This window comes from Phocoena phocoena, chromosome 15, assembly GCF_963924675.1.
Source record: "Phocoena phocoena chromosome 15, mPhoPho1.1, whole genome shotgun sequence".
Lineage (NCBI taxonomy): Eukaryota > Metazoa > Chordata > Mammalia > Artiodactyla > Phocoenidae > Phocoena > Phocoena phocoena.
In genome coordinates, this window is record NC_089233.1 from 28,631,751 (window position 1) to 28,654,749 (window position 22,999).

Genomic DNA, 22,999 nt, shown 5'->3' on the forward strand with positions numbered 1-22,999 from the left:
GACTAACCCTGAAGATGTAGACTCTTCATGGGGGAGGGTGGGGGTGTTAGCTTTGTTGGAGCAGCCATCCTGGTGCAGGGTCTTGGGGAGAGTGTTGAGGTTTGTCAGATGGAGGCGGCCCCGGCCAGGCCTCTGAAGGCAAGGCATTGTGGAAGGGCCTGGCTGGTCTAAAGGTGGTGGGGTGACACCGGAAAGGCAGACTCAGGTCAGATTATGTTAGGGTTACCCTCCAGGTAATAGGGAGCCGTCGAATGTCATTTAGCAGAGGAGTCTCCTGCTTAGGGCTGTACTTTTAAAAATAAGTGTTGGCAGTGTGGAGGCTCAGTTAAGGCGGGGGAGAGAAAACGGCGGCACTCTGTGACACGTGAGGGCCTGAGTTGAGGCAGTGACTGTGAGGGTGCAAAGGGCGGCCGCTTCGTGATGCTGAAGTCAGAGCTGGCTGGATTGGAGGCTTGGGTGATGCAGAGGAGAAATTGAGGGTTAGCTGATTTTTCCAGTTTGTTGATGCCATTTTCTAGAAAGGGTGGTACAGGAGGAGGAAGGCGAGATGGTTGAGTATGGTTTGGAAGAGGCTGAATTCGTAGCCTCCTGTGAGGCATGAATTTATTTGGAAACGTGCTGTGAAATATTTGATCCACTTGTTAGGTGGATCAACAAGTGGATCAAATATTTGGGAAATTTTTAGACTGTTACTTAAGATGAAGACATCGTCTCGAGGAGTTTTAAGGATGTAAAGGAAAGTGCACTCAACTGGGCGTTGAGATTTAAATTCTGTTCCTGGTTCTTCGATGTGTGTCGTGGCGTGAGCCACTTCACCCCATCACGGGGTAGACTGACATCTCCCTCTAAGACCCCTTCCGTCTCTGAACAGGTGGTTCAGTATTTGTTAACAGAGTGACAGGATCTGAAAAATAACCCAAACCTCTTTATTAATAGCTTTTGGTGTGACAGCTTCCTGTTTGATGCTGTGTTTCCAGCCAGGGTTCCTTCTTGTGAATCAGACAAGATGCTTTCCAGGTCTAAGAGCCACGGGGTCTGTCCCTCAGTCACCCCCACACCTCTCATGAGCTCCGCCCTGTGTTTCAGATCACCGAAGTGGCCTTGGAGTACAACAACTGTCACGGGGACCAGGTGGTGGAGCGGCTCCTTCAGCACCTGCGGCGAGTGGACGCCCCGGTGTTCAAGTCTCTGGCGCCTGAGCCCCCGGCCCAGCTGCCGGACCCGCCACTGATAACGGAGTCCCCCTGCTGCAACACCGTGGTGCTGCCCCAGTGGCACTCCATCTCCAGGACCCACAACGTGTGTGAACTGTGTGTCAACCAGACGGCCGGCGGCCTCAGGCCAAGCTCGGTCGGCATGCCCCAGTGCAGCTTTTTTGAGATGGCAGCAGCTCTGGATTCTTTCTACCTCAAGGAGCAGACCTTTTATCATGTGGCATCAGACAGCATAGAATGCAGGAATTTTCTAAGTTTCTATAGCCCTTTCAGCTACTACACTGCATGTTGCAGGACCATAAACAGGGGCGTGACAGGCTTCATTGATTCTGAACAAGATGTCTTTGAAACCCCGACCATTGCATTTTCTTCCCTTGAGAAGAAATGTGAGGTTGATACCCCAAGCTCCGTTCCTCACATTGAGGAGAACAGGTATCTCTTTCCTGAACTGGACGTGGATAACACAAGCTTCATAGGCCTGAGCTGCAGAACCAACAAGACCCTGAACATCTACCTTTTGGATTCCAATTTATTTTGGTTGTATGCAGAGAGGCTGGGTGCTCCGAGCACTGCTCGGGTGAAAGGATTTGCTGCAATTGTTGACGTGAAAGAAGAGTCTCATTATGTCTTGGATCCAAAACAAGCTCTTATGAAGTTCACCCTAGGTACTGTGGGCAGTTTCCTTCCCCAAACCTAATGCTTTGCTTAACTTAACATAGGTAACTTTTATTTAGGGATCTCATTACGGTTGGCTCTTAGCGCATTTGAAATCTTTAGACTGTAGCTGGTCATAATTTTAAAAGAAGCTAATTTTGTATATTAAATGGAACAGAAACTTCCTAACTCCAAATTTTGGATAAGTTTTTCACTTAGCCCTTGGGGGCTAAGAGTCCAGCGTTCCTGATCGGCAGCGCCTGCCGCATTTCCATGGTGGCATGAGCTGCGGCGGGGGAGAACCTGGCCTCTGTGACAGACAGGGTGGTGGAGAGCGGGTCGGGTGCTAACTCCCCAGGGGCTGATGAACGTGAGCCCCAACAGCGGCTTCATTCGAAAGGTACTTAAACAGAAAGCAGTGAAATGATAGAACCACCTGGCCCCCCTTTTTGTCTCACAGGTTTAACTGTCTAGGCATCAAGGCCACCAGACCTAGTTCTGCTGCTCTTTTATAACAAGTTGAGAAACACTGCTCTGACCTTGGGTGCCTAGATTGTAACAAACAAGTGTCAAGTGCAATAAGTGTCAGGTTGCAAACCAGCAAAAGCCACTTTTTGGGGGGGGGGGGCGGGTAAGTCCCCATTATGGGAGTACATCCTAGAGCTTGCCCTTAGGCTTGGCAGCAGCAGTGAACTAACCGATGCTGTCCTTTTCCCAGGGCTTTGCTGCCATCCTTGATGTGCACACAGGGAAGTGAGAATTCAAAAGCCGTGTTAGTTCACCCTCGTTGGAAACATGGGGGAAAGTTAGCATTTGCCAAATGGAGACAGGAGGAATTTGGTGGGGAGGGAAACCTTTTATTTTCAAGTTTTGGAGAGTATGAAAGCAAGAGTAAACTCAAAGCCCCTAAATGATAGTCATTTTAGCTGCCATCCTTTAAGTCCAGGTGAAGCTCGTTTCTTACATTAGACACGTTAAAAGGCTTATGTTAATAAAAGGCTTTATGTTATAAACACGAAGCCTCCTGAGTGCTTAGAGGAACCCTGTGACCAGTCACTTTATGAAGTGTGTACTCTTTTGATACTACAAATTGCTCCTAATTCATGTTTCCTAGTTACATTTTACTGTACTGAGTTTTCTGAAAATGAAATAAGCCTGTATCTTTAAGTGTTTATTGGATTTTCCTGCATTCTGTTCTAATACTCAAGCGTTCAGTGAGCTAGCTCGTGATGTGTGCGTCCTGAATTTAATGGTAATCTGAAAGAAGCCTTCTTCCGATTTCTTTTCATCTTCTCATATCTCCTCTGAAACATCTAGCTCCGTTGTTCTTTGTGCTGTGGTTGGTGACAAAATTTGTCAGGGTCCTCGTCCAAAAACATTCACTGTGCATCATTGTTGTTTTGGAGAGTTGACTCTTAAGTCAGCTGTCTCTGGGTCAGTTTCAGAATTTAGGCTTCATTCAGATTAGTAAATAATTCTTGGTTTTATGTTTCAAAAACATAGCCAACTAAGTATCAGTCAGATGTTGATGACGGATTCTCTTCACAAGACCTTCCTTCTGTCCTCCGCCCTCCACGGAATATATCATTGTTCACTAGGGCCTCGCAATGGAGAGAAAAAAGAAGAAAAAAAGAAGTGCAACTCAGATTAGTGCTGCTTCAGATGATACAAAGGAATCTGAAGATAGTAGAGTTGGTGGGGAGGGTAAAACTGTTGGTTCAGGTTAGGGTTTGGGATTATTTATGGATTTTATTTATGTGTTTTTCCACTAAATATAATTGAGTTTATTTTTCTTAACCTTTTAAGAAAGAAACTTGAAGGACTTTAATAAAGGAAACAAAAACCATAGCTCCTTATCCTTAAATTAATGAGTATTTAAACACCTTCCCCATTACAGTAGCTTGTGCAATTACTGCATCGGTAGTTATGCTTAAAGGTCTTGGTATAGTTGAAATCTCCATGGTGGCGTGTTGATGACTTATACAGTCTCAGGTGTCCATTTGTGGACCAGTGTTGTTTTTAAAAGGAGCATCGAATTCCTAGTCCCTGCATAGTAGAACACGGAACACCGAGTGGTGCTTTGTTAGCTAAAGTGCTGTCTGCTGAGTTACTACTGCCAAAGCTACCCCCTGTCCCCCCGGGTGGCTTCGTTCAGGGTTTTGCCTGTAGGTGAAGTGTTAAAAATGTGGGCCTGCGAAGCCAGCCCAATTTTTTAGATGTGGAGTTTAAAGTAGGCCAGCTACTCTCCTTGTACTGAGAGAAGAACTGATCTCATTTTCTCCTTATTTTCAGAGTCTTTCATTCAAAACTTCAGCGTTCTCTACAGTCCCTTGAAAAGGCATCTTATTGGAAGTGACTCTTCACAGTTCCCATCTCAGCGTTTAATCACTGAAGTGACAACTGATACCTTTTGGGAAGTAGTCCTTCAAAAACAGGTATAGAATCATGAGCGAGGCAAAAATCAAGCCATCTGTCCCTATTATAATAATTTCCAAAGCTGCAGTCATCGGGGTGAGCAGTTGGGTTTTTTTTGTTTGCTTGTTTTTTAAATTAATTAATTAATTTATTTTTGGCTGTGTTGGGTCTTCGTTGCTGCGCATGGGCTTTCTTTAGTTGTGGCGAGCAGGGGCTACTCTTCATTGCGGTGCGCGGGCTTCTCATTGCAGTGGCTTCTCTTGTTGTGGAACACAGGCTTTAGGCACGCAGGCTTCATTCAGTAGCTGTGGCTTGTGGGCTTACCTGCTGCGCGGTATGTGGGGTCTTCCCAGACCAGGGCTTAAACCCGTGTTCCCTGCATTGGCAGGCGGATTCTTAACCACTGCGCCACCAGGGGGTGGTTTGTTTTGATGTACAAAAGATTGACCACATGACAGTCTTACTGCAGAACATGTGAATTACATGGTGTTTCTGTGATTGTAAAACGTCCTTAAGAAAGCACATAGGGCTTCCCTGGTGGCGCAGTGGTTAAGAATCTGCCTGCCAATGCAGGGGACACAGGTTTGAGCCCTTGTCTGGGAAGATCCCACATGCCACGGAGCAGCTGAGCCCGCACGCCACAACTACTGAAACCCAGGCGCCTAGAGTCCGCGCTCCGCAACAAGAGAAGCCACCGCAATGAGAAGCTCGCGCACTGCATCGAAGAGTAGCCTCTGCTCGCCGAAACTAGAGAAAGCCCGCGTGCAGCAACGAAGACCCAATGCATCCAAAAATATAAATAAATAAATTTATTTTTTAAAAAACCACATAATTGAAAATACCTGAAGATTAAATTCTCACTGTAATTTGTGCATGAGCAACATTTATTGAATGCCTGCCCGGTTCTAAGCACAGTGAGGACCCGAGCAGCCCAGTAACAGCCGTCTTCCTCTTCCCATAGGATGTGTTGCTGCTTTATTATGCACAGTGGTGCGGCTTCTGTCCAGCCCTCAATCACATCTTTATCCAGCTAGCTCGGCTCCTGCCCGCGGATACGTTCACTGTGGCAAGGTAAGGAAGCCCGTGCTGCAGTGCTGTGTGCCTGCCTTCGCTCCTCCTTACAGCTTAGCCATTATGGCCTGCAAGGGTCTGCCCATTTTCTGTTGACCTTGGGTAAGATTTGGTTGATTGTCAGCTTAATGCTGTGAGCAAAACCTCATTGGAGCCAAAGTTTTCCTGATGAATGCTAAGTGTTTCTTCCATGATGTTGAGTGTATTTAGTCCTGATTGAATTCATAGGAGGGTGAGTGCAGTTCTGAGGGATTAGTGCTGACCTGGTTGCTCGGATAGCCCCCCAAGTGGCCAGCTTTCTGGAATACATGGCACTGGGGCCTTGGCCCAGCAAAAGGGGGCCAGTCCCTGGTGTGCTGCCAACCAGCCCTGGGACCTGGAGCAAATCTCCCCACCAGGTCTCCTTTCCCTCCTCATTCCTAAAAGTAAGAGGCAAGATTGGCTGATACCTGCATGTTCTAGTTTTGTGATTCCTTGGTACTGTATGTGTATGTGTAGCAAACAAAAAAATGTTAAACCATTGTTTTGTAAAAACAAGGCTCAAAGAGTTTTTGGATCAGGTAGTAGGCAGTCTGAGATGAAAATTATTTAGATTTAAGCTATATCTTCTCCCCACCACCCAAAAAAAAAAAAAAAAAACTTCAGATAGAATTTAAATATAAAAGATCAAATCATAGAAAAAAATAACAGAAGCTAGAATATTGGATTTGCTAGTTCCTTTGAGTGGTGAAAACTTGCCAAAATGAAGCAGTTGAAAAAATAATGCAAGAAAGGTGAACAGATTTCACTAGAAAAATGTGCAATGAAAATAAAACTGACAAAAGGACGATAGCTGTATTTTACAGCATATATGTCTTACCTTTTGTGTATGCTGTAAGTAATGATTAGAGCCACACTTGAGGAGTTACTATGCTGTGAGATTTTTATATATACGTATTATCTGACTTAATCCTTAGAGCATTCAGTGGGGCAGGTATGATTACCACTCTCTTTCTACTGAGGAGGAAACTGAGGCTCAAAAGGATTAGGCAGCTTGCCCAGAGTTATACAACCTGTAAATAAGGGAGCAGGATTCAGAATCAGGTGTTCATGCTCCAGACCGTGAGAAATTAAAATGGTTTAAGAAAACTGCTGAGAGCAAAATGTGGTTTGTACATATAATGGAATATTATTCCACCCTAAAAATTAGGAAGGAAATTCTGACACATGCTGCAACATGAGTGAACCTTGAGGATATTAATGCTGAGTGAAATGAGTCACAAAATGACAAGCACTGTATGGTTTCCCTTATATGAGGCACCAAGAGTAGTCAGATTCATAGAGACAGCAGAATGGTGGTTGCCAAGAGATGGGGGGAGGGGAGAAGGGGGAGGAGTTGTTTAATGGGGTCAGTTTCAGTTTTGCAAGATGAAAGAGCTCTGGAGATGGCTGGTGGTGATGGGTGCACAGCATTATGAATGTACTTAACACCACTGCACTGTACACTTAGAAACGGCTAAGATGGTAAATGCTATGTATATATTTCACCACAATTTTAAAAAATGGGGGATGGAGGGGGAAACAGCTGAGGACTGCCATGTGAAGAAAGGTCATGAACAGCTTTTCATGTAAGAGAAGAGAGTAAATAAACAAGTGGGGAAATTATAATCTAGTAAATGTAAATTGAAATAACAAAGTGTCATTTATACTTATTAAATTAAGGAATACTCTTAAGTGGTAGAATCTTGTGTTGATAAAATAAAATTGGCACAGTCAGATGTAGCTAACAGAATAAGTAAATTGGCATAAACTTTTTGGAAAGCATTTTAACAACATTTTAGCAAAAATGGTTATACATTTTTGATCCAGCTAATTTCACTTTGGGGAATTAAGGAAGTAGGACTTGCAGAGAAGCATGTGCTGGTCATTGCAGCATTATTTATGTCCAACAGTAGAAAAATGGTTAAGTAAATTATGGTTGGGCATTTGATGGGATTTTTACCCCTTCGTTAGGACAACGCTTTTTATACAATTAACTGAAAAGAATAGAGTATGAAATATGATTTCTGCTCTTATCAGTATGTAGGCATATACACCAAATCCTGAATGAGAATCCCAGAAAGAAGGTCCCAATCAGCACAATGGGATTCTGAGTGGATGTTTACAAATGTTTTTCTTTTAATTTTACAGTTTGGTTTTTCTTTGAAGTAAAAATCAGGAGAAAGAAACACTTGATTATAGAATAAACTGTTCAACACCATTTGTTTAAAAAATAGAAACTCTGGGCGTCCCTGGTGGCGTAGTGGTTGAGAGTCCGCCTGCCGATGCAGGGGACACGGGTTCGTGGCCCAGTCCGGGAAGATCCCACATGCTGCAGAGCAGCTGGGCCCGTGAGCCATGGCCGCTGAGCCTGCGCGTCCAGAGCCTGTGCTCCGCAACGGGAGAGGCCACAACAGTGAGAGGCCCGCATATCGCAAAAAAAATAAAATAAAATAAAATAGAAACTCTGATGTTCTAGGTAGGCTTTCACAGACAGAGAGGCAGGAGTACTGTTCTGTTAATGAAGCTATTTAAAACCATTATGATTTGGTTATGTCAGTTTTTTGTTTTTTTTTTTTTGCGGTACGCGGGCCTCTTACTGTTGTGGTCTCTCCCGTTGCGGAGCACAGGCTCTGGACACACAGGCTTAGTGGCCATGGCTCATGGGCCTAGCCGCTCCGCGGCATGTGGGATCCTCCCAGACTGGGGCATGAACCCGTGTCCCCTGCATCGGCAGGCGGACTCTCAACCACTGTGCCACCAGGGAAGCCATGGTTATGTCAGTTTTTTTTTAAAGTGTATTTCATCCTTTTGGACAAACTGGAGGCACTGATTTCCCCCCCTCCCCACTCTGCCCCCAGTTATACTTTTCTGAAAACTCCTGTCAAGTTAATGATTCAAAACATTTCCACCTTTTTTATGCACTATTTGTGAATATTGACACCTGGCCTAGCAGCCCTGCTGCTTCACTTCCTCCTGGGATGTTCTTTTTGCTTCAACTGAGCAGTCCCTGGGGGCAGGTGGGGAGACATTCCTGCAGGCCCAGCTTAGTGCGGACTGCAGGAGGGGCCCCCACCTAGTTCGGTGGTAATTAAGCACAGGTTGGCTCATTTAGCACAGATGTCATTTCCTGTATTAGAAAATTCATCTAAAATCTGTTAAAGTGCTCGCTTCGGCAGCACATATACTAAAATCTGTTAAGAAAATGCAGCTTTCTTTGCCTCTGTCTAGACTTAACAGAATATAGAATATAATCTTCCTTATCTTATTTTCTTACGTTTTCAGAGGCTCAATGTGTTTTGCTCAATGATTTCCTTTTTCCAGAGCTGATCCAACGGTTAAGGTACTTGCCCAGATTTGGTCAGGTGCGTGGACTACTCCTGAGGTGTCAGCGAGGCTTTTTTGAGGGGGGATTCTACATTTACTTTCAAGACATGACATTTCCCTCAGTGAGTTAGGTGGACAGTTGCACGTCCTGGAAATCTCGCTGCTTCTCCCACAAGCTATGCCTGCCTTATACCCAGTTGTGCACTCACTGCCAGGGGCCAGTCTTGTGTGGGCGCAGACAGTGCCCTGGGTTCTTCAATTATTTGAGAAGATCCTTTCAAGTTGGAGTTTCTTCGGCTGATCTTTTGCTTTTTCTGTTCTTTCCCTTTGCCAGGATTGATGTATCTCAGAATGATCTTCCTTGGGAATTTATGGTTGACCGTCTTCCTACTGTCTTATTTTTTCCCTGTAACAGGTAAAGCTGAATTTTTTCAATATTTGGGCAGATGGGATTCTTTTGCTGAACATGAAATGGGTTTAAGGTACTTCACAGAAGTGAAGTGTACATCATTACTTATTACTATTTAGAATAAAATGTATTGTTCAAAATGTGCCACTGGGAACCAAGGGTAAAAGGGCTTTGGTGTCATGATGTCAGGTGTGGTAGTTTTTTTAAGTTTGCCCCCTCCCAGAGTGTGTGTTACGCAAGTATGAATGTGGCCACTGGAACTTGTTCACCTTCTTGGCCTTATGAGCACACAGTGAGTGCTGAGATTGACAGCAAAGAGCCCCAGGTTCACGTGGGGCAAAACAACAGCTTACTGTTGGGCCTCACAGGGAGTCAGGCCCGGCCTGCCCGCTTCCACATGAGTCATTTGTCATTGAGCCCTGCGGACGGCCACCTCGGCCCCCTGGTACAAAGAGGAAACAGAGGCCCTTCTACCCACTGCACCCGCATACTGGGGCTCAAGAAGCCTTCTCCCCAGGTGTGCAGACTTCTGTGAATGTCACCTGACGGGGCTGTCACCTTGATCTCTTCACATTTGTCTAAGTGGTCCTCCAAGGTGAGTGATCAGGGCAGCTTCCCTGAAAGCCCAGCGAGCAGGGATGGGCCGTTAGCAAGGGGATGTGACCTGGCAGTTAGCGAATGTGGATCCAGATGTTTTGGTAGAAGGGAAATTAACTCTTGGCCTTTTAAAGCCTGATAAACCAGATGTTCTCTTGGTACAGATTCCTGTTTGTTTTTAAAAGGATGGGTCCTCAGGGACCCAGTTACATGGCTTTGACAATATCTTTATGGGGAAAAGCATTTGCAGGATGATTTTAGTGACGTTCCCTAACTCACATGTCTTTTATTCTCTGGCGCTCGCTTTTACCGTTTATTGCCGCCACTGCCATGTTCTTCATGCTTCTCTAGGAGAGTGCTTCCTTCATGTGTACTGAATCATTTCCTTGGTTTTTCCCCCTTATCTCAAAGAATTTTTGCTGGAATACTTCCTGTGGTAGTAGGGTCTTGTCAAATCACACACTAAAAACAGAGTGTGACTCACCCAGTTCTACTGCTGACTGTATTGTGACGAGCCTTTTTCTTTTTAAGAAGTGTCTCAGGCAGGTGCCACACGGTCCAGGAACCGTGAACAATAACACAAGTAATTTCATTGTGTGTGGGACAGAGGTGGGGCATGAAGTTTAACACACCATAATTTTCAAATTTCAATCATAGTTGGAAAAAACATTGACGTCGTAACACCCAGCACATGCCTTTGCACAAAGAGGTTCTCAGCAGCTGGAATTGTTTCACGTTTGGGTTGAGTGCCTTTCATTCTGAGGTTGCCTGATGGAGTCAGCATAGAGATGAGCTCATTTTCCATGCCCTGCAGGAAGGTCGCTGCTACAGCCTCTTCCTAGTTCCCTTGTGTTGAAAAGTCAAGAAAGTAAATACTGAATAGTAGACTGTCCAGTTCCATTCTAATGCAGTGAGCTTGGTAAACCAAAGCCTTACTGCTTTGGAATGGAATTTTTCTTATTTCCTAAAAATAAATGGTAATCAGAAGTGAAGCAAGCTCTTCATTAACTGGTCTACAGTGAGTGTTCAGTTCACTCAGAAGGTAAAGGGCAAGAAGCTGACAGCTCACAAAAGAGGAAACAAAAAACTGATAACAAGCAGTAAGACCTTCTTCACAGGGCACATGCTTATTTTTAGTGAAAAGACTATAAGAGTATATATGCGTTTTGGTAAAATATAAATTTACACATGCACTGGGTTAAAATGTGTGCAGAAGGGAAGGTGTCAAGATGTTGACGATAATTTTGGAGGAGTGAAGGTTACCAGTGGTCACAGGGGTGCCTCTTGTATGCTTTTTATATCCTTTGCAAATTGTCCTCAGTGTGCACGTCGTTTGTATTTTATGATCATGAAAGAAACCATAGGAAGGAGCTTGTCCTCTGCCACAGTGCACAGCCTGGACTACCTCTTGCTCCCAGCAGGGCCGCCTTCTTGTGCAGGGGCACCTTAGAACCACTCTTCTTCCCCCACTCTGTGTGACGTTCCAAAATGCAGGTGCTCTGGCCCGGCCCTGGGCCAGGAGATCAGAAGTGGGTGGGGGGTTCATTCTGATGTGCCCCCTGGGGAAGAACCTTCTTTAGAGGAGCAGCCCACCCTCCCTCAGTATTATAGCCCCTCTTTGGAGCAGATAACTTATACCCCATTGGTCATTTTGTATTTAGCCTTTTACACACTAGAGGTGCGTACACATACTCCTGGTGAACTTAGACCAGAGTCAAATAAACAGTGGGACCTTTTACCACTACACTTTCAAAATGATTACCATTTTGGAAGCAGTTTGTTGACGCTCTGTATCCTTGCTACTTCTAAGAAGTTTGAAAGCATTTTAGCACACCCATCAGGTAGGTTCATGGAGATTGCTCCAGAAACTCTAAAATAGCATGTTTACCAGTATCGTTTTCTGTCCTGTAAATGTCTCCAGATACACACACTAAGCTTTTTGCTGGGGATGATTTACATTTCCTCTGTCCTAGAAGACCAGGTTGTGTTGCAGAACTTAGGGGTGGATCCAGCCTCTGCTTGTCCATCCTCACCCACACTTCACAGGGGCCAGGATGTTCTTAGTTGTCAGTTGAATGACTGGGAGGCCCCACTTGGAGAAAGCTTAGATGTTAAGAAAACTATGCTTTAAAGGAAGACGTGGTTATATACTTACCCCCAAAGTTTAAAAATTGTTCCATTTACCTGAAAGTTTCCATAAACATATAAAATGGGACATATCTGATTTTAATTTCCCTGTGATTTTTATTTCATAGAAAAAGGGCTACCCTTTAATAGAACACCTTTTGTCTTTTCTTAGGTGTTTGGCCACTGGCTTTGTGTGTGGAGAGGGTGTGCAAGCTCTTAATGAGGGATTTCTAGTCAGTTTCTCTAAGGAACAATGTGGTTGGGTTTTTTTTTTTTCTTTTTTTTTTTCAAGCTAACATTCCCTGAGCCTTCAGGTAACTCATGCAGTCCTTACAGCAGTCCTTTGGGGTAGATGAGACTCATATTCCCCCCTTTACAGACAAGGCAGTGCAGGCCACAGAGGAGTCCTGTGAGGCCCCGGAGGCGGGTGGGCCCCAGAGTCGTGCCCTTCACCTCCACTCCTTTAATACTGGATGGTGTCTGCCCCCCTCATGCTAAAGCTGCTGGTTTGGATTTATTGCAGCCAGGTGGTGTATACACAGGTAAATGTATCTGTGGTAGAAATTTTGGTCATCAGACAATTGGATGACAAGTTCTAAAAAGGAAATTTGTACATCAGGACTTGCAGCAAAGCTTTGGGGAAAATCCCCTTCATATGTCACCCTCCTTCCTTATTCTCTGCTCTCAGGGCCCGGCAACCTTAATTCCTCAGAGCCCCTTGGTCTGTTTGTCAAGGGTGGGGCTCCAATAGCACCTCCACCATCGTGACAATAAAATGTGTCTCCAGATGTTGCCCAGTGTCCCCTGGGGAAGGGAGGGTACAGTTACCCCAGTTGAGAACTCTTGCCTTGGATAACGTGTAATAAATGCTTGCTGAAGAGCCAGGCTGAGTGTTGGAGGTTTTTCCCATCTCGCCAAGCATTGTCGATGGCCACAGTAGTGACATGGGTGGCAGTCCTGCCCCCGGACACCCTTCCTGACGCGCCACTGGGCGTCTGAGAGCACACGGAGGCCCCTCTGCCCTGAGTTCTTATCTTTCTTGGAAGGTTGTGAACAGAAACTGAGCTCTTTGTCCTCAGGAACAGACACACCTTTGAGATAAACCACCTTAATTACAGAAGCAGCATATGGGACATCCTCAGCTTTGTAGAAATTTTTTTGCCAGATAACATTTTCCATGCTGACTTCCTTTTGGTAGGAAATAAGCAGCTTGACCTTCGGTGGCAGTCTGGTTTTGGACTAAGAATGTTGGTGTGACTCTCTTATCTTTGACTCCTTTCCCTTTCTCTCCAGAAAGGACCTAAGTGTGAAATACCCCGAAGACCTTCCCATCACCCTTCCAAATCTGCTGAGGTTCATTTTGCATCACTCAGACCCTGCTTCTGCCCCCCAGAACTTGGTTAACCCTCCTACCAAAGAGTGTCTTCAGAGAGAGGCCGTCCTGCAGCAGGGGCACATTTCCCATCTGGAGAGAGAGATCCAGAAGCTGAGGGCGGAGATCAGCGCCCTGCAGCAGGCGCAGGGGCAGGTGGAGGCCCGGCTCTCGAGCGCGCGTAGGGATGAGCAGCAGCTGCGGCGGCAGCAGCACACGCTGGAGAGGCAGCACAGCCTGCTCCAGCTGCACAGCGAGCAGCTGCAGGCCCTGTACGAGCAGAAAACCCGGGAGCTTGAGGAGGTGGCCCGCAAGCTCCAGGAGCTGGCCGATGCCTCGGAGAACCTCCTCACCGAGAACACGTGGCTCAAGATCCTGGTGGCCACCATGGAGCAGAAACTGGAGGGCAGGGACGGGGCCGAAGACCGTGCTCCCCTGGATGAGGTGCGATTGGACTACCACAAGCCCACGGGCGCCCCCCGGCTACCGGCCAGCACCCCTCCGCCTTCCAACGTCAGCTCCACGCTGGCCTCCGAAAGGAGCACTGAGAACAGGACAGACTAACTTTGAAAATGACATGAAGAAATCAGAGGTGAAGACTATACATTGCGAATATATTTATGCAAATTTTATTGAAATTTATTGTAAATAAAGATTTTCTCAGTGGTCTAGAAAATCAGCTTGAATGTCATTCAGCTTTTATTGAACAGGGATGACATCCCCTCCACTTATTGCACAAACTTGGTAGCTTTGAGACAAAAACAGTAGCACAGTCCACTTGAAGATTTGTCTGAAAAGTTAGTCCATATTTTAGTGGCTCAGTGTCGGCGTTCCCTCCCCATCCCCCTGCTGTTGCTTCTGCGATGACATGCAGAATGAAAGGCTAATGTCCTGACTGACTAGTCAGAAAACTTGGACACAACAGTTGGGCTATTCAGAAAGAATTCAATGAGAGGTCATAACTTAACTAAGCCATTTGAGTGTGTGGCTCTGGTGTCTATGCTAAAAAAAAGTAGCTGTTGACCAAGAACAGTGAGAGCTGTTATGTGGTTGGTCACCAGTTCTGCAGGCACTTCCACTTGCCTCCAGAGACCCCACTAGTGCCCCACCATGCCCGTGACCCTCACCTGGCACTGACACCGTGCTGATGGGCCTGATGCAAATGGCACAGATGTCGTGGGATAAGGAACCTCCAGGACTGAAACTGAGGAGAAAGTGATGCCTCATCTTTTCAAAACCGAAACTGCACCGGCCATGGTAAGAAGCTCAGGGCAAGTTTGACAGTCAAGCAATGGTCATTTTCAGGGTCAGGCTCAGGGACTGAAGATGCAAGTCCCGGGAGCTCCTCGGTTACTTGGGTAAAGGACAGACAGCCTTAGGTGCAGGCTGCTGGCTGCAGAAAGTAGAGGTAGAAAGCCTGAAGTTCTGAAATGTGAGGGGAATGGATTGAACACCCCTACACCTGCCCCATTTTTCTTATGTCCTTCATTAGGAAACACACCTTCTCCCTGACCTTCCAGTTGACCCCTTTAGAACTTCTGACCCCTCCTCCCGCCCACACCCTGGGTGCTGCTTACAGGGCCTTCTGCTGGTCTCCAGCCTGACTCATGCTTGGCCATCCCCAGGTGGGGGCCAAAGGCATTTCCTCCCCTGTACTAAAGCCCAGCTGCCTTCTAAGGATTCCTTAGTAGGCCACCTGTGCTGTCTCAATCCTGCCTTCAGCTCAAATGGCCTAACTAGCTACTCCGCCCCTCCCCCCAAGCTATACACCTTAATGTTTGACCGTTAATTTAGGGGTACGCCGCTAAAAGGAGTGTTCCTTAAGCTCCCTACTAGGGGTTCTAGAAAGTTGATTAGTTCAACATGCTTTTTAGAGGAGATTTGGATGAGGCCAGAGGAGCCGCCTTCTGCCCGACCAGGAGGCCAGAGCTTTGAGGGGGAGCTGGGAATAGGGGGCAGCCCCTGGCAACCTGGGAGCTCCCTGCCCATGCTGCTGGCAAGGCAGCTCAAGTGCTGAGGGCCAGCGCTCCCCAGCTCACCCAGAGCTGGCCTCCAGTTCATTCCCGAGGATGCAGACACAAATCACATTTTAATCATGATAGTTTAGGGTGTGCTTACAGTGGTGGGATTAAAAACCTAAGCAAGTTCACTGAAGTATACACAAGGGACATCTCGGAGGGGCAGGGTGGGAATCACTGGCCTGACCAAGAGCCCCCAAACTCCTCACCTTTTCGAAAACCAAATCCTGAACCTGAAACTCCCTCTTCCCCCAGCCCCCTCCCCTGGGTGCCCACTAAGCACAGGCTGCTGGGGGCTCCTGTGTGCACAGGCACACAAGAAGTGACACTTGGCGCTCTCAGAGTAAGGTCAGGGGACCCTCCTAGGTGGCCCATTGAGGAAAATGAAATCCAGGACCCAGCAGGTGGGTGGGAATCTGGGAGGAAAGGAAGCGAATTTGTGAAAAGGACAGGGGGAAGAAACCAAGCACCCCACCACCACCCCGTCCAGTGCAGAAAATATTAAATACAACAACAAACAAAAACCACAATGTTCTCTCCTTCCTGGGCCAACTGGGTTTGGGATGCAGGTAGCCACCGCGGCTCTGGTGTTTCTAGCGAAGCCTGTGCTCAGTAAAGCTGGGTGGGGGGCAGGGTGCTCAGCATGCTCAAGACCACGGGGGCCAGAAACTGCTCGGCCACTAGGACGCCTGGCAGCCTTGGGACTCGGGCCTTGGGCCCTGACTCGTCCTTCACCGGCTCCCAAGCAGCTGCAGTAGCTTCCTTGCAGTCACTCCACTAGCAACAGGAACTGGCATTTAACAACCTCATCTACCTAGAGCAGGAGGGGGCGGGACGTGCTGCTGCTCCCATTCATTGCTCACGAAGCAGAAATCGCCAAAGCACCCCAACAGGTTAGCTGCGAGACTTAAAGTCGACGTGTCACGTCCTCTACATACACACGTGTATCTGAGGCCCCTGCCAAGTGCAACGTGGGCCTTACAAGTCTAAGACCCCCCCCCCCACCGCCTTGACTCAGCTCAGCGTTAGTACGGACAGTCCCATGTGCTCTATATTTTTAAAAAAATCAGCAAGAGAGGCTTAAGCACGTGCTTCTGGGGCCTATTTACAGTTCACAGGCTTGTGAGTTCACGCGTTACAGTAGTAGCTCCATCAAAAACAGGCTCAGCTAAACATTCAAGTAACAAAAGCGCTGTGGGGCCGTGAGCCCCAGCAAGGTCAGGCCTGCCCACTGCCTGCAATGGGCAGTCCTACCAGGAGGCTGAGGGGTTGCCCAGTGCCACTGAGCCCTGGCTCAGGACCGCCAGGACCCCAGGAGTCGGTGCATGCGATGACGAAGTCCGGTGAGGCCATGCCAGCAAGCATCAACCCTTCCTCTCAGATGGCAGCACGTCTGTGGTTTCGCCCCTACTGCGCCTCTTGGCTGGCGGCAGACAGGTCCAGGAGCCTCTGCATCCCGGCTCAGCCGTGGACTTCAGGGCCGTTGGGGGTCAGCTTGGCCTTCCTCTCCACGCACGGTCCCTTGGCCGAGTACTGCACCAGCAGGAAGGGCTCCTTGGTCTCGCCATCCCCCACGATGCTCTCCTCATCCTCTGACTGGCTGATGCGCTGCAGCCGCAGGTAGCACCAGCAGCCCAGGATCAAGGCCCCCAGGGCAGCGATGGCGATGAGGATGACGATAACCGTGACCACACCGGTGGTGGGGCTGTGGTCCATGATGGACATGGTTAGCGCTTGAGCGGGGGGGGCCCCTCTGCAGGAAGGTCTTGGTGGGGACGGCTCAGTGAGGCTGGAACCCAGGCTGGACACGAGAGCCCTGAAAGAAAGAGCAAGATGAGGCTCCACTAGGGACTCCACTGGGGACCCTGACAGCTCACACGCTCGGGCTTGCTCTTCCATGGGGTCTATTTTTAATCAGTTCTTAAGCCTGACTGTCCTGCCCGCATCCTAGTGAGAAACAGACTGGTTGGCATTTGCTGGGTGTTTTTGTTCATGATGCCACCAGCGTTCTCCTCACTCAACCCAGCCACTTCCATTTAATATAACCTTCAGTGCCTCTGCTACCAGACACGCAGTCATCCTCGCTCAGCCAGGAACCTGACAGGCAGGAGAGGGGGCACCCGAGACCTCCATCACCACTGCAGCAGAGGCTGAAAGAGGGTCTGTTTAAGGTGAATGTTCTAGAAGTCCAGCACCACTAGGTGTTCAGTAACTGCTCACAGATTGAAAGTGCTTCAAGGACTTCCCTGGTGGCGCAGTGGTTAAGAATCCGCCTGCCCATGCGGGGACACAGGTTCGAGCCCTGGTCCGGGAAGATCCCACATGCCGTGGAGCAACTAAGCCTGTACGCCGCAACTACTGAGCCTGCGCTCTAGAGCCTGTGAGCCACAACTACTGAAGCCCGTGCGCCTAGAGCCCGTGCTCCACAACATGAGAAGCCACCGCGATGAGAAGCCCGCGTACCGCACCGAAGAGTAGCCCCCGCTCGCCACAACTAGCGAAAGCCTGTGCGCAGCAACGAAGACCCAATGCAGCCAAAAATAAATAAATTAAAATAATAATAATAAAGTGCTTCAAGACGGCCAGAGATGAGGGATTCAAAAGCAGGGAAATGACATCAGCCCCTCTTGTGAACGGGACATACATAGCTCAACGAGTCTTCAGGAGCACCTGTGAGAGAGTGCAGCCCACAACAGCCTTTGCCCACAAAGAAGCTGTAGCTGACCTGGCTCTGGAAAAACTTAGAGGAGGGCAGGGGAGAGTGGGACAGACCAGCCTCTGCCGGCGTCTTGGTGCAGGAGCCAGACTGCAAACGGCTCAATATGCCAAACACCTGTCTCTACAAATGCAGGAATGTAATGCTGGGAACATAGGGGACCAGATGCCTTGATGCTAAACTGGGCGGGGCAGGCAAAACTCAGGGAGGTGATGCTGATGCCGAGATGTGCGGGAAAGCCAGACCCTGAAGAGCTTCCCGGCAGGGGAACACTGTCTGCTAAGGCTCTGAAGGCAGGCGGGCCTGCTGGCAAGTGCGAGGAGTGGCTGCAGCTGGAGATCAGCTGGTTTGGGTGGCGGCAGGGAGGGGTGTACATGCCCCAAGGCCCAGACAGCAACAACCCACTGAGGTTGGAGGTGGTGGCACCCCTGGGTCCCAAGACCTTGCACTTTTAAAATTTCTCCTGCCTGACCGTAAACAGAGCAAATAATAGTAACTAACACCCAGGTGGTTACGAGGATGCCTGCAACGCCTGGGCACAGGGTGGGCAGAGTCGATGCTCAGCTGTCTGAATCTGGTTTTTCTGGAGAAGACAGACATCAGTGCAGGTAGACATCATTGGAAGCGGAAGGTTTTCCCTCCAGACAGGATGGAACCTGCCCTCCTTGAGCAATGACAGCCTTAATTAGAAATGATTCTTATCCACACCAGGGAGCCCTCCACCCCCACCCCAAGGCCAGGTTCGCCTGAAGGTCAAAGGCAGCTAAGTCAACGCCCCTGAGTCTGTATGGGGACCAGGCCCTGAGAAAACCCTACAGACCCCCAGAACTGCCCTGCTCCCACACCCACCTGTGCAGAGGGGTCCTAGTCGGGGGAGGGGGCGACATCCCTGGAGTCTTCCCCCTTCTTACTGCCCCCAGGGTCAAGCCGCTGCCATCACTCTCAACAGGCTCCCTGGTCCACCTGTGGGGGCCATTGTAGCCAGTGCCCCTGTCACTCAGAGGAAAGATCCCAAGTCCCTACAGTGACCTACGGGACCTGATGAAGCATCTCCACCCCTGTTCCTCCCCTGCTGACCCCACGCTCCTTCCTACCTGCAGACCTTTGCCCAGCCAGGTCCCTCTGCCCAAATGCTCTGCTCCCCTTACCCTTGTGCAGTGGTTCTCAAGTGGGGGCAACCGTGCCCCCCAGGGGACACGTGGCAACGTCTGGAGACATTTTTGATTATAACAGCTGGTGTGTGTGTAGGTGCTACTGGTATCAAGTGGATGGAGACCAGGGATGCTGGTAAACCTCTCACATGGCATGGGACAGCTCCCCAAAGATCCCAGACAAACATCAACGTGTGGAGGCTGCCCTGGTTAACTCCAGCTCAGGCGGGGAGCCTTCCTGATCCCGCGGTCCAGGAAGTCCTCTTCGTCCTATGGCTGCACTCCCTCCTTCCCTCCCTCCAGGGCACCAGCCTCAACGTGCAACCCTGGCGTCTGTGTCAGGGCCATCGGGTTGGCACCTGCCTCCCCTGTTGGGCTGTGTGCTCCGTGAGTGGCCCTGCGCACTTCTGTGCCCACCCAGTGCACAGGTCCTCCTGGCCTCTCCCCTGCCACCATCAGGGCTACCATCAGCTCCCACAACTCTGCTCAGCCTGTCCTCTTGGGCCTCCGCATGGAGCAGGTGATGCCCCAACCCCCAGAGAGCCTGCTGGCTGCAGCTGGGTGAACCTGCCCCAACCCCTGTGCCCTCGTCCCGCTTGGGAGCACACCTAGCTGCCCCGCCTCACCCTCTCCACTGGCCCTTGTGTCCAGCGCCTGCTGGGGTGCCTGCCCTCCCCCTGGGTTCCTGGACAGGAAGGCAAGTCAGTATCAATTCAGAAGGGGAAGTGTGTGTGTTTGGGGAGCAGGGGGGTGGTTCAGAGACAGGAAGTAGGAAATCAGACAATGGCAGCAAGACCTGGGGAGGGGGGACCCCAGGGGCCAAACCAGCTGAGGAGCCCAGGAAGTGCCTCTGAGTCCTGGGGGAGGGGGAGAAGCGGTCCCGGGACCAACGACCAACCACCAACCAGCAAACTGAGGCAGAGGTAGCCCCAGCTCCAAGGAGCCTCTGAGAGGAGTGGTGACCTCAAAACCCTGTCTGCTGCCCCTGCCCCAGGTCAGGAGGAGGGGGTAGAGCCAGGTGACCAGGCCACAGTCATGCCTTGCCTGCGGTCCCTGGCCCTCCCTTGAATGTGTTTCTTCCTTCACTCAGCAAGTATTTCCTGAGAACCTATCTGTTAAAAAATCTGATCATGTCATCCCCTGCTCAGAACCCTCCCTGGTACCAGCAGAGAATCCAAATTCCCTATTTCCCCAGCTTCTTCATACCCTTCTGCCTCATACCTCAAAGCCTCTGCACTTTCTGTTCCTTCTGCCTGGAGTGTTCTTCCCTGAGTGTCCCGTGACTGGTTCCTTCCCATCAGACGGGACTTTCTCAGAAGGTGCCTCTTGGGGGCTGCCTTCCCAGATCACCCAGGAGCCAGACACAGCCCACCCCCACTGGCCATCGTCTCGTACTACTTCCTCTTATTTCCTGGCGCTCTGCCACCTGAAATTCTCTTGGGTGAGGGAAGGTGTTTCCCTGGCTGCCGTCTCCTTCCCGCAGTGGACTCTGAGGCTGTAGGAGGGCACTGTCCATCTTGCCCACTGCTGGATCCCCAGCCCTACTACCAGCACACAGCAGGTGCTCAATAAATGTCTGCTGACCGACCACTCCAAGCCCGGGGAGGCAGTAATCAGAGGAGACCTTGCTTGCATGGGGATCATGGTCAGCAGCCCCCACCCCAAATGCCCCCGAATCTTGAAGCCACCATGGGTCCCCTCAAGGGAGCTGGCGGCCTGCGTGGAAGGACAGACTGCAGGCTGAGCATGGGGGTAGGAGCCACGTGTGCAAGTGGGTTCCAGGCAGGCCTGGCCCAAGCCCATGGAGGGGCAGCTGTCCCTGCACCAGCTGTGGGGAGGGGAGGGGAGGGGAGATGCCACTGAGATACAGATCCCAGAGGAACCTGAAGCATGAGGGCGGCCGGCCAGTTCCCTCTGAACCCTCTTGGCCTGGGCTGGACCCCACCCCTTGCTTCATCTCTTCAGGGCCTCCCTCCTACCCACTCCGAGCTAAGATGTCTCCTGCAAGTCAGCTGACCCCTCACCCTGATCCAGGAAAGCACACAGGGCAGGACGCGGAGGACCACAGCTTGGGCTGGGTAGACGCCCAGGATGGCACATAGGAAACCTGGACACCCTTAGAACAATCACCAAAGCAGTTAACACTTATTCCATACCATCATCTACTCCTCCCAACAAGCCCGTGGCTAGCGCTGCTCACTGCTACCATCCAAGTTTCACAGGTGAGGAAACTAAGGCGTGGAGAGCTTGAATGGATCGTCCAAGAGTGAACTTGGACAGAATAAAGGAGGATGGTACCCAGAAGTGGGGCCCAGCAGAATAAAGGGAGGGGTCTTCTAAGTGCAGAGGGTCAGGCCAGCCTGGGAGCCAGAGCACAGCCGAGGACTGTAGTCTCCGGGCACTCTAGGGGTGGGCGACGGGCCATGCTCCCCCAACCTCTGTAGCATCTCCTTGCCAGCTCCCTCAGGACGAAAGCTGGCACTGGAAGCCCAAGGCCATCTGGATCCCCCAAACACACAGTGCCAACCCTCCACCCTCCTTCCACCCTCCCTCCACCCTCCCGCTCCCACCTCCCTCAGATGGATCTCAACAAGCTTTCTAAAGCCCAGCGTCTGCGGACACCACCCCTCTGACCTCTCCCCGTGCCCCACCCCCAACCACCGATGGGTTCAAAGGACAGACCCTGCATCAGCCACCAGCAAGCTGAGCGCAGGCGTCCCCCACTGTCCTGCTGCCCTCGTAGGCCCACGGCTTAGGTCTTCCCCAATGTTGGGTTGGGTTCTAGTTACCCCTGCCTCTTCAGGGGACCCCAAAATGAAGCCTTAACCCCACTCACAGGTCCCTTCACACACTTAAGGCCCAGTGGAGCCCAGCCAGCAGCAGGGCAGATTAGAGTCCCCTCCTTTGCCCCACACCATCCCTCCACTCACTATAATTAGCTGTTGTGACCCAGCCAAGCAAGCTGCTCCTAATGGCCTCAGTTTCTCAGCCTGCAAAATGGGAAAGAGGCCTTGACCTCAGCAGCCAGGTTGTGGGGAGGCTGAGAAGTGATAAGAAATGTGAAAACAGAAGGGCTATGGGGCCACCGGGTTTGTGTGTCACCAGGTACCACACCTTCCTGGGTGTTACAGGGTCGCCCCTCACTCCCCCCGAAAGGACCTGCTCCCAGGAGGGTACAGGGCCTGGTCCAGGCCCAGTGCCACAAATAGCGCCTTCCTCAGGGACACGCTGCTACCTTCTTCTCGCTTAACTGGGCACATCATGAGTGTCACCCAGCCCAGCTGGATGCCAGCTTGCCACCCCTCCCCCCCCTGCAGCCTCCACCTTCTGGGGCTGCCCTGCTTACAGGGGACGCACCACCTCCGCAGGGGTGAAGCCATGCCCCTTCCCCCAACAAAGCCATCAGGTGTGCCAGCAAACCAGGCTCTGTCTCTTCGGGGGACCCCAGTTCACAAACCGGAAACATTTCCTGCCCAGTTTCTGATTAGAAACATAGGACTGTGGGGAGGACGGGCCATGACAAGGGGGCAGGTGGCATATCTGCTCTGTGCCAGGCCTGAGCAGGCACTGGAACCCAAGGAAGCATCACACAGGCCCCTGCCCTCCAAAAGCCAGGGCAAGAACAGTGGGGATGCGGATAGGAGACTGACAATCACTGGGCTGTGCCCAGCTCTGCAGCCAGTGTCACCTCACCCTCCACCACCCACCCATTACACCACGGTCCTCCCGGAGAGGAAACTCGCACCAGCACCCCCCAGGTTCCCCTGTGCAGAAGAGGAAGCTGGCACAGGCAGAACCCCAGGGACTGCCCCAAGGTCAGTGCGAGTCTCCTGTGCCCCCACCCTGTGAATCAGCCACTGGCTATTCTCACAGGCTGCCCTAGGCTCAGCTCACTTGCCAAACAACTTCA

At 50.3% G+C, this 22,999-nt stretch overlaps 2 protein-coding genes across 3 annotated transcripts in view; one reads left to right on the top strand and one right to left on the bottom strand.

Moving 5' to 3' along the window:
- The window catches only part of TXNDC11 (thioredoxin domain containing 11), a 65,479-nt gene extending 51,599 nt beyond the window's left edge, over positions 1-13,880 (top strand). Inside the window, exons 8-12 of one of the 2 annotated variants that reach the window (XM_065892370.1) lie at positions 1,087-1,879; positions 4,161-4,303; positions 5,245-5,354; positions 9,034-9,114; positions 13,126-13,880. In XM_065892370.1, the coding sequence (XP_065748442.1) occupies positions 1,087-1,879; positions 4,161-4,303; positions 5,245-5,354; positions 9,034-9,114; positions 13,126-13,768 (1,770 nt within the window). In that variant the 3' untranslated portion in view covers positions 13,769-13,880. The remainder of the gene's footprint in view (positions 1-1,086; positions 1,880-4,160; positions 4,304-5,244; positions 5,355-9,033; positions 9,115-13,125) is intronic. The other variant, XM_065892369.1, reaches the window with a different exon arrangement.
- Positions 13,881-16,683: 2,803 nt separating this feature from the next.
- On the bottom strand, positions 16,684-16,947 carry SNN (stannin). Its single transcript, XM_065893587.1, has one exon. It carries the CDS (start codon positions 16,945-16,947, stop codon positions 16,684-16,686), a length of 264 nt encoding a protein of 87 aa, XP_065749659.1.
- Between the last annotated feature and the right edge of the window lie 6,052 nt (positions 16,948-22,999).

Bases quoted from the DNA above. Each gene is read 5' to 3' on its own strand.
- SNN (XM_065893587.1), bottom strand. From the start codon at position 16,947: ATGTCCATCATGGACCACAGCCCCACCACCGGTGTGGTCACGGTTATC.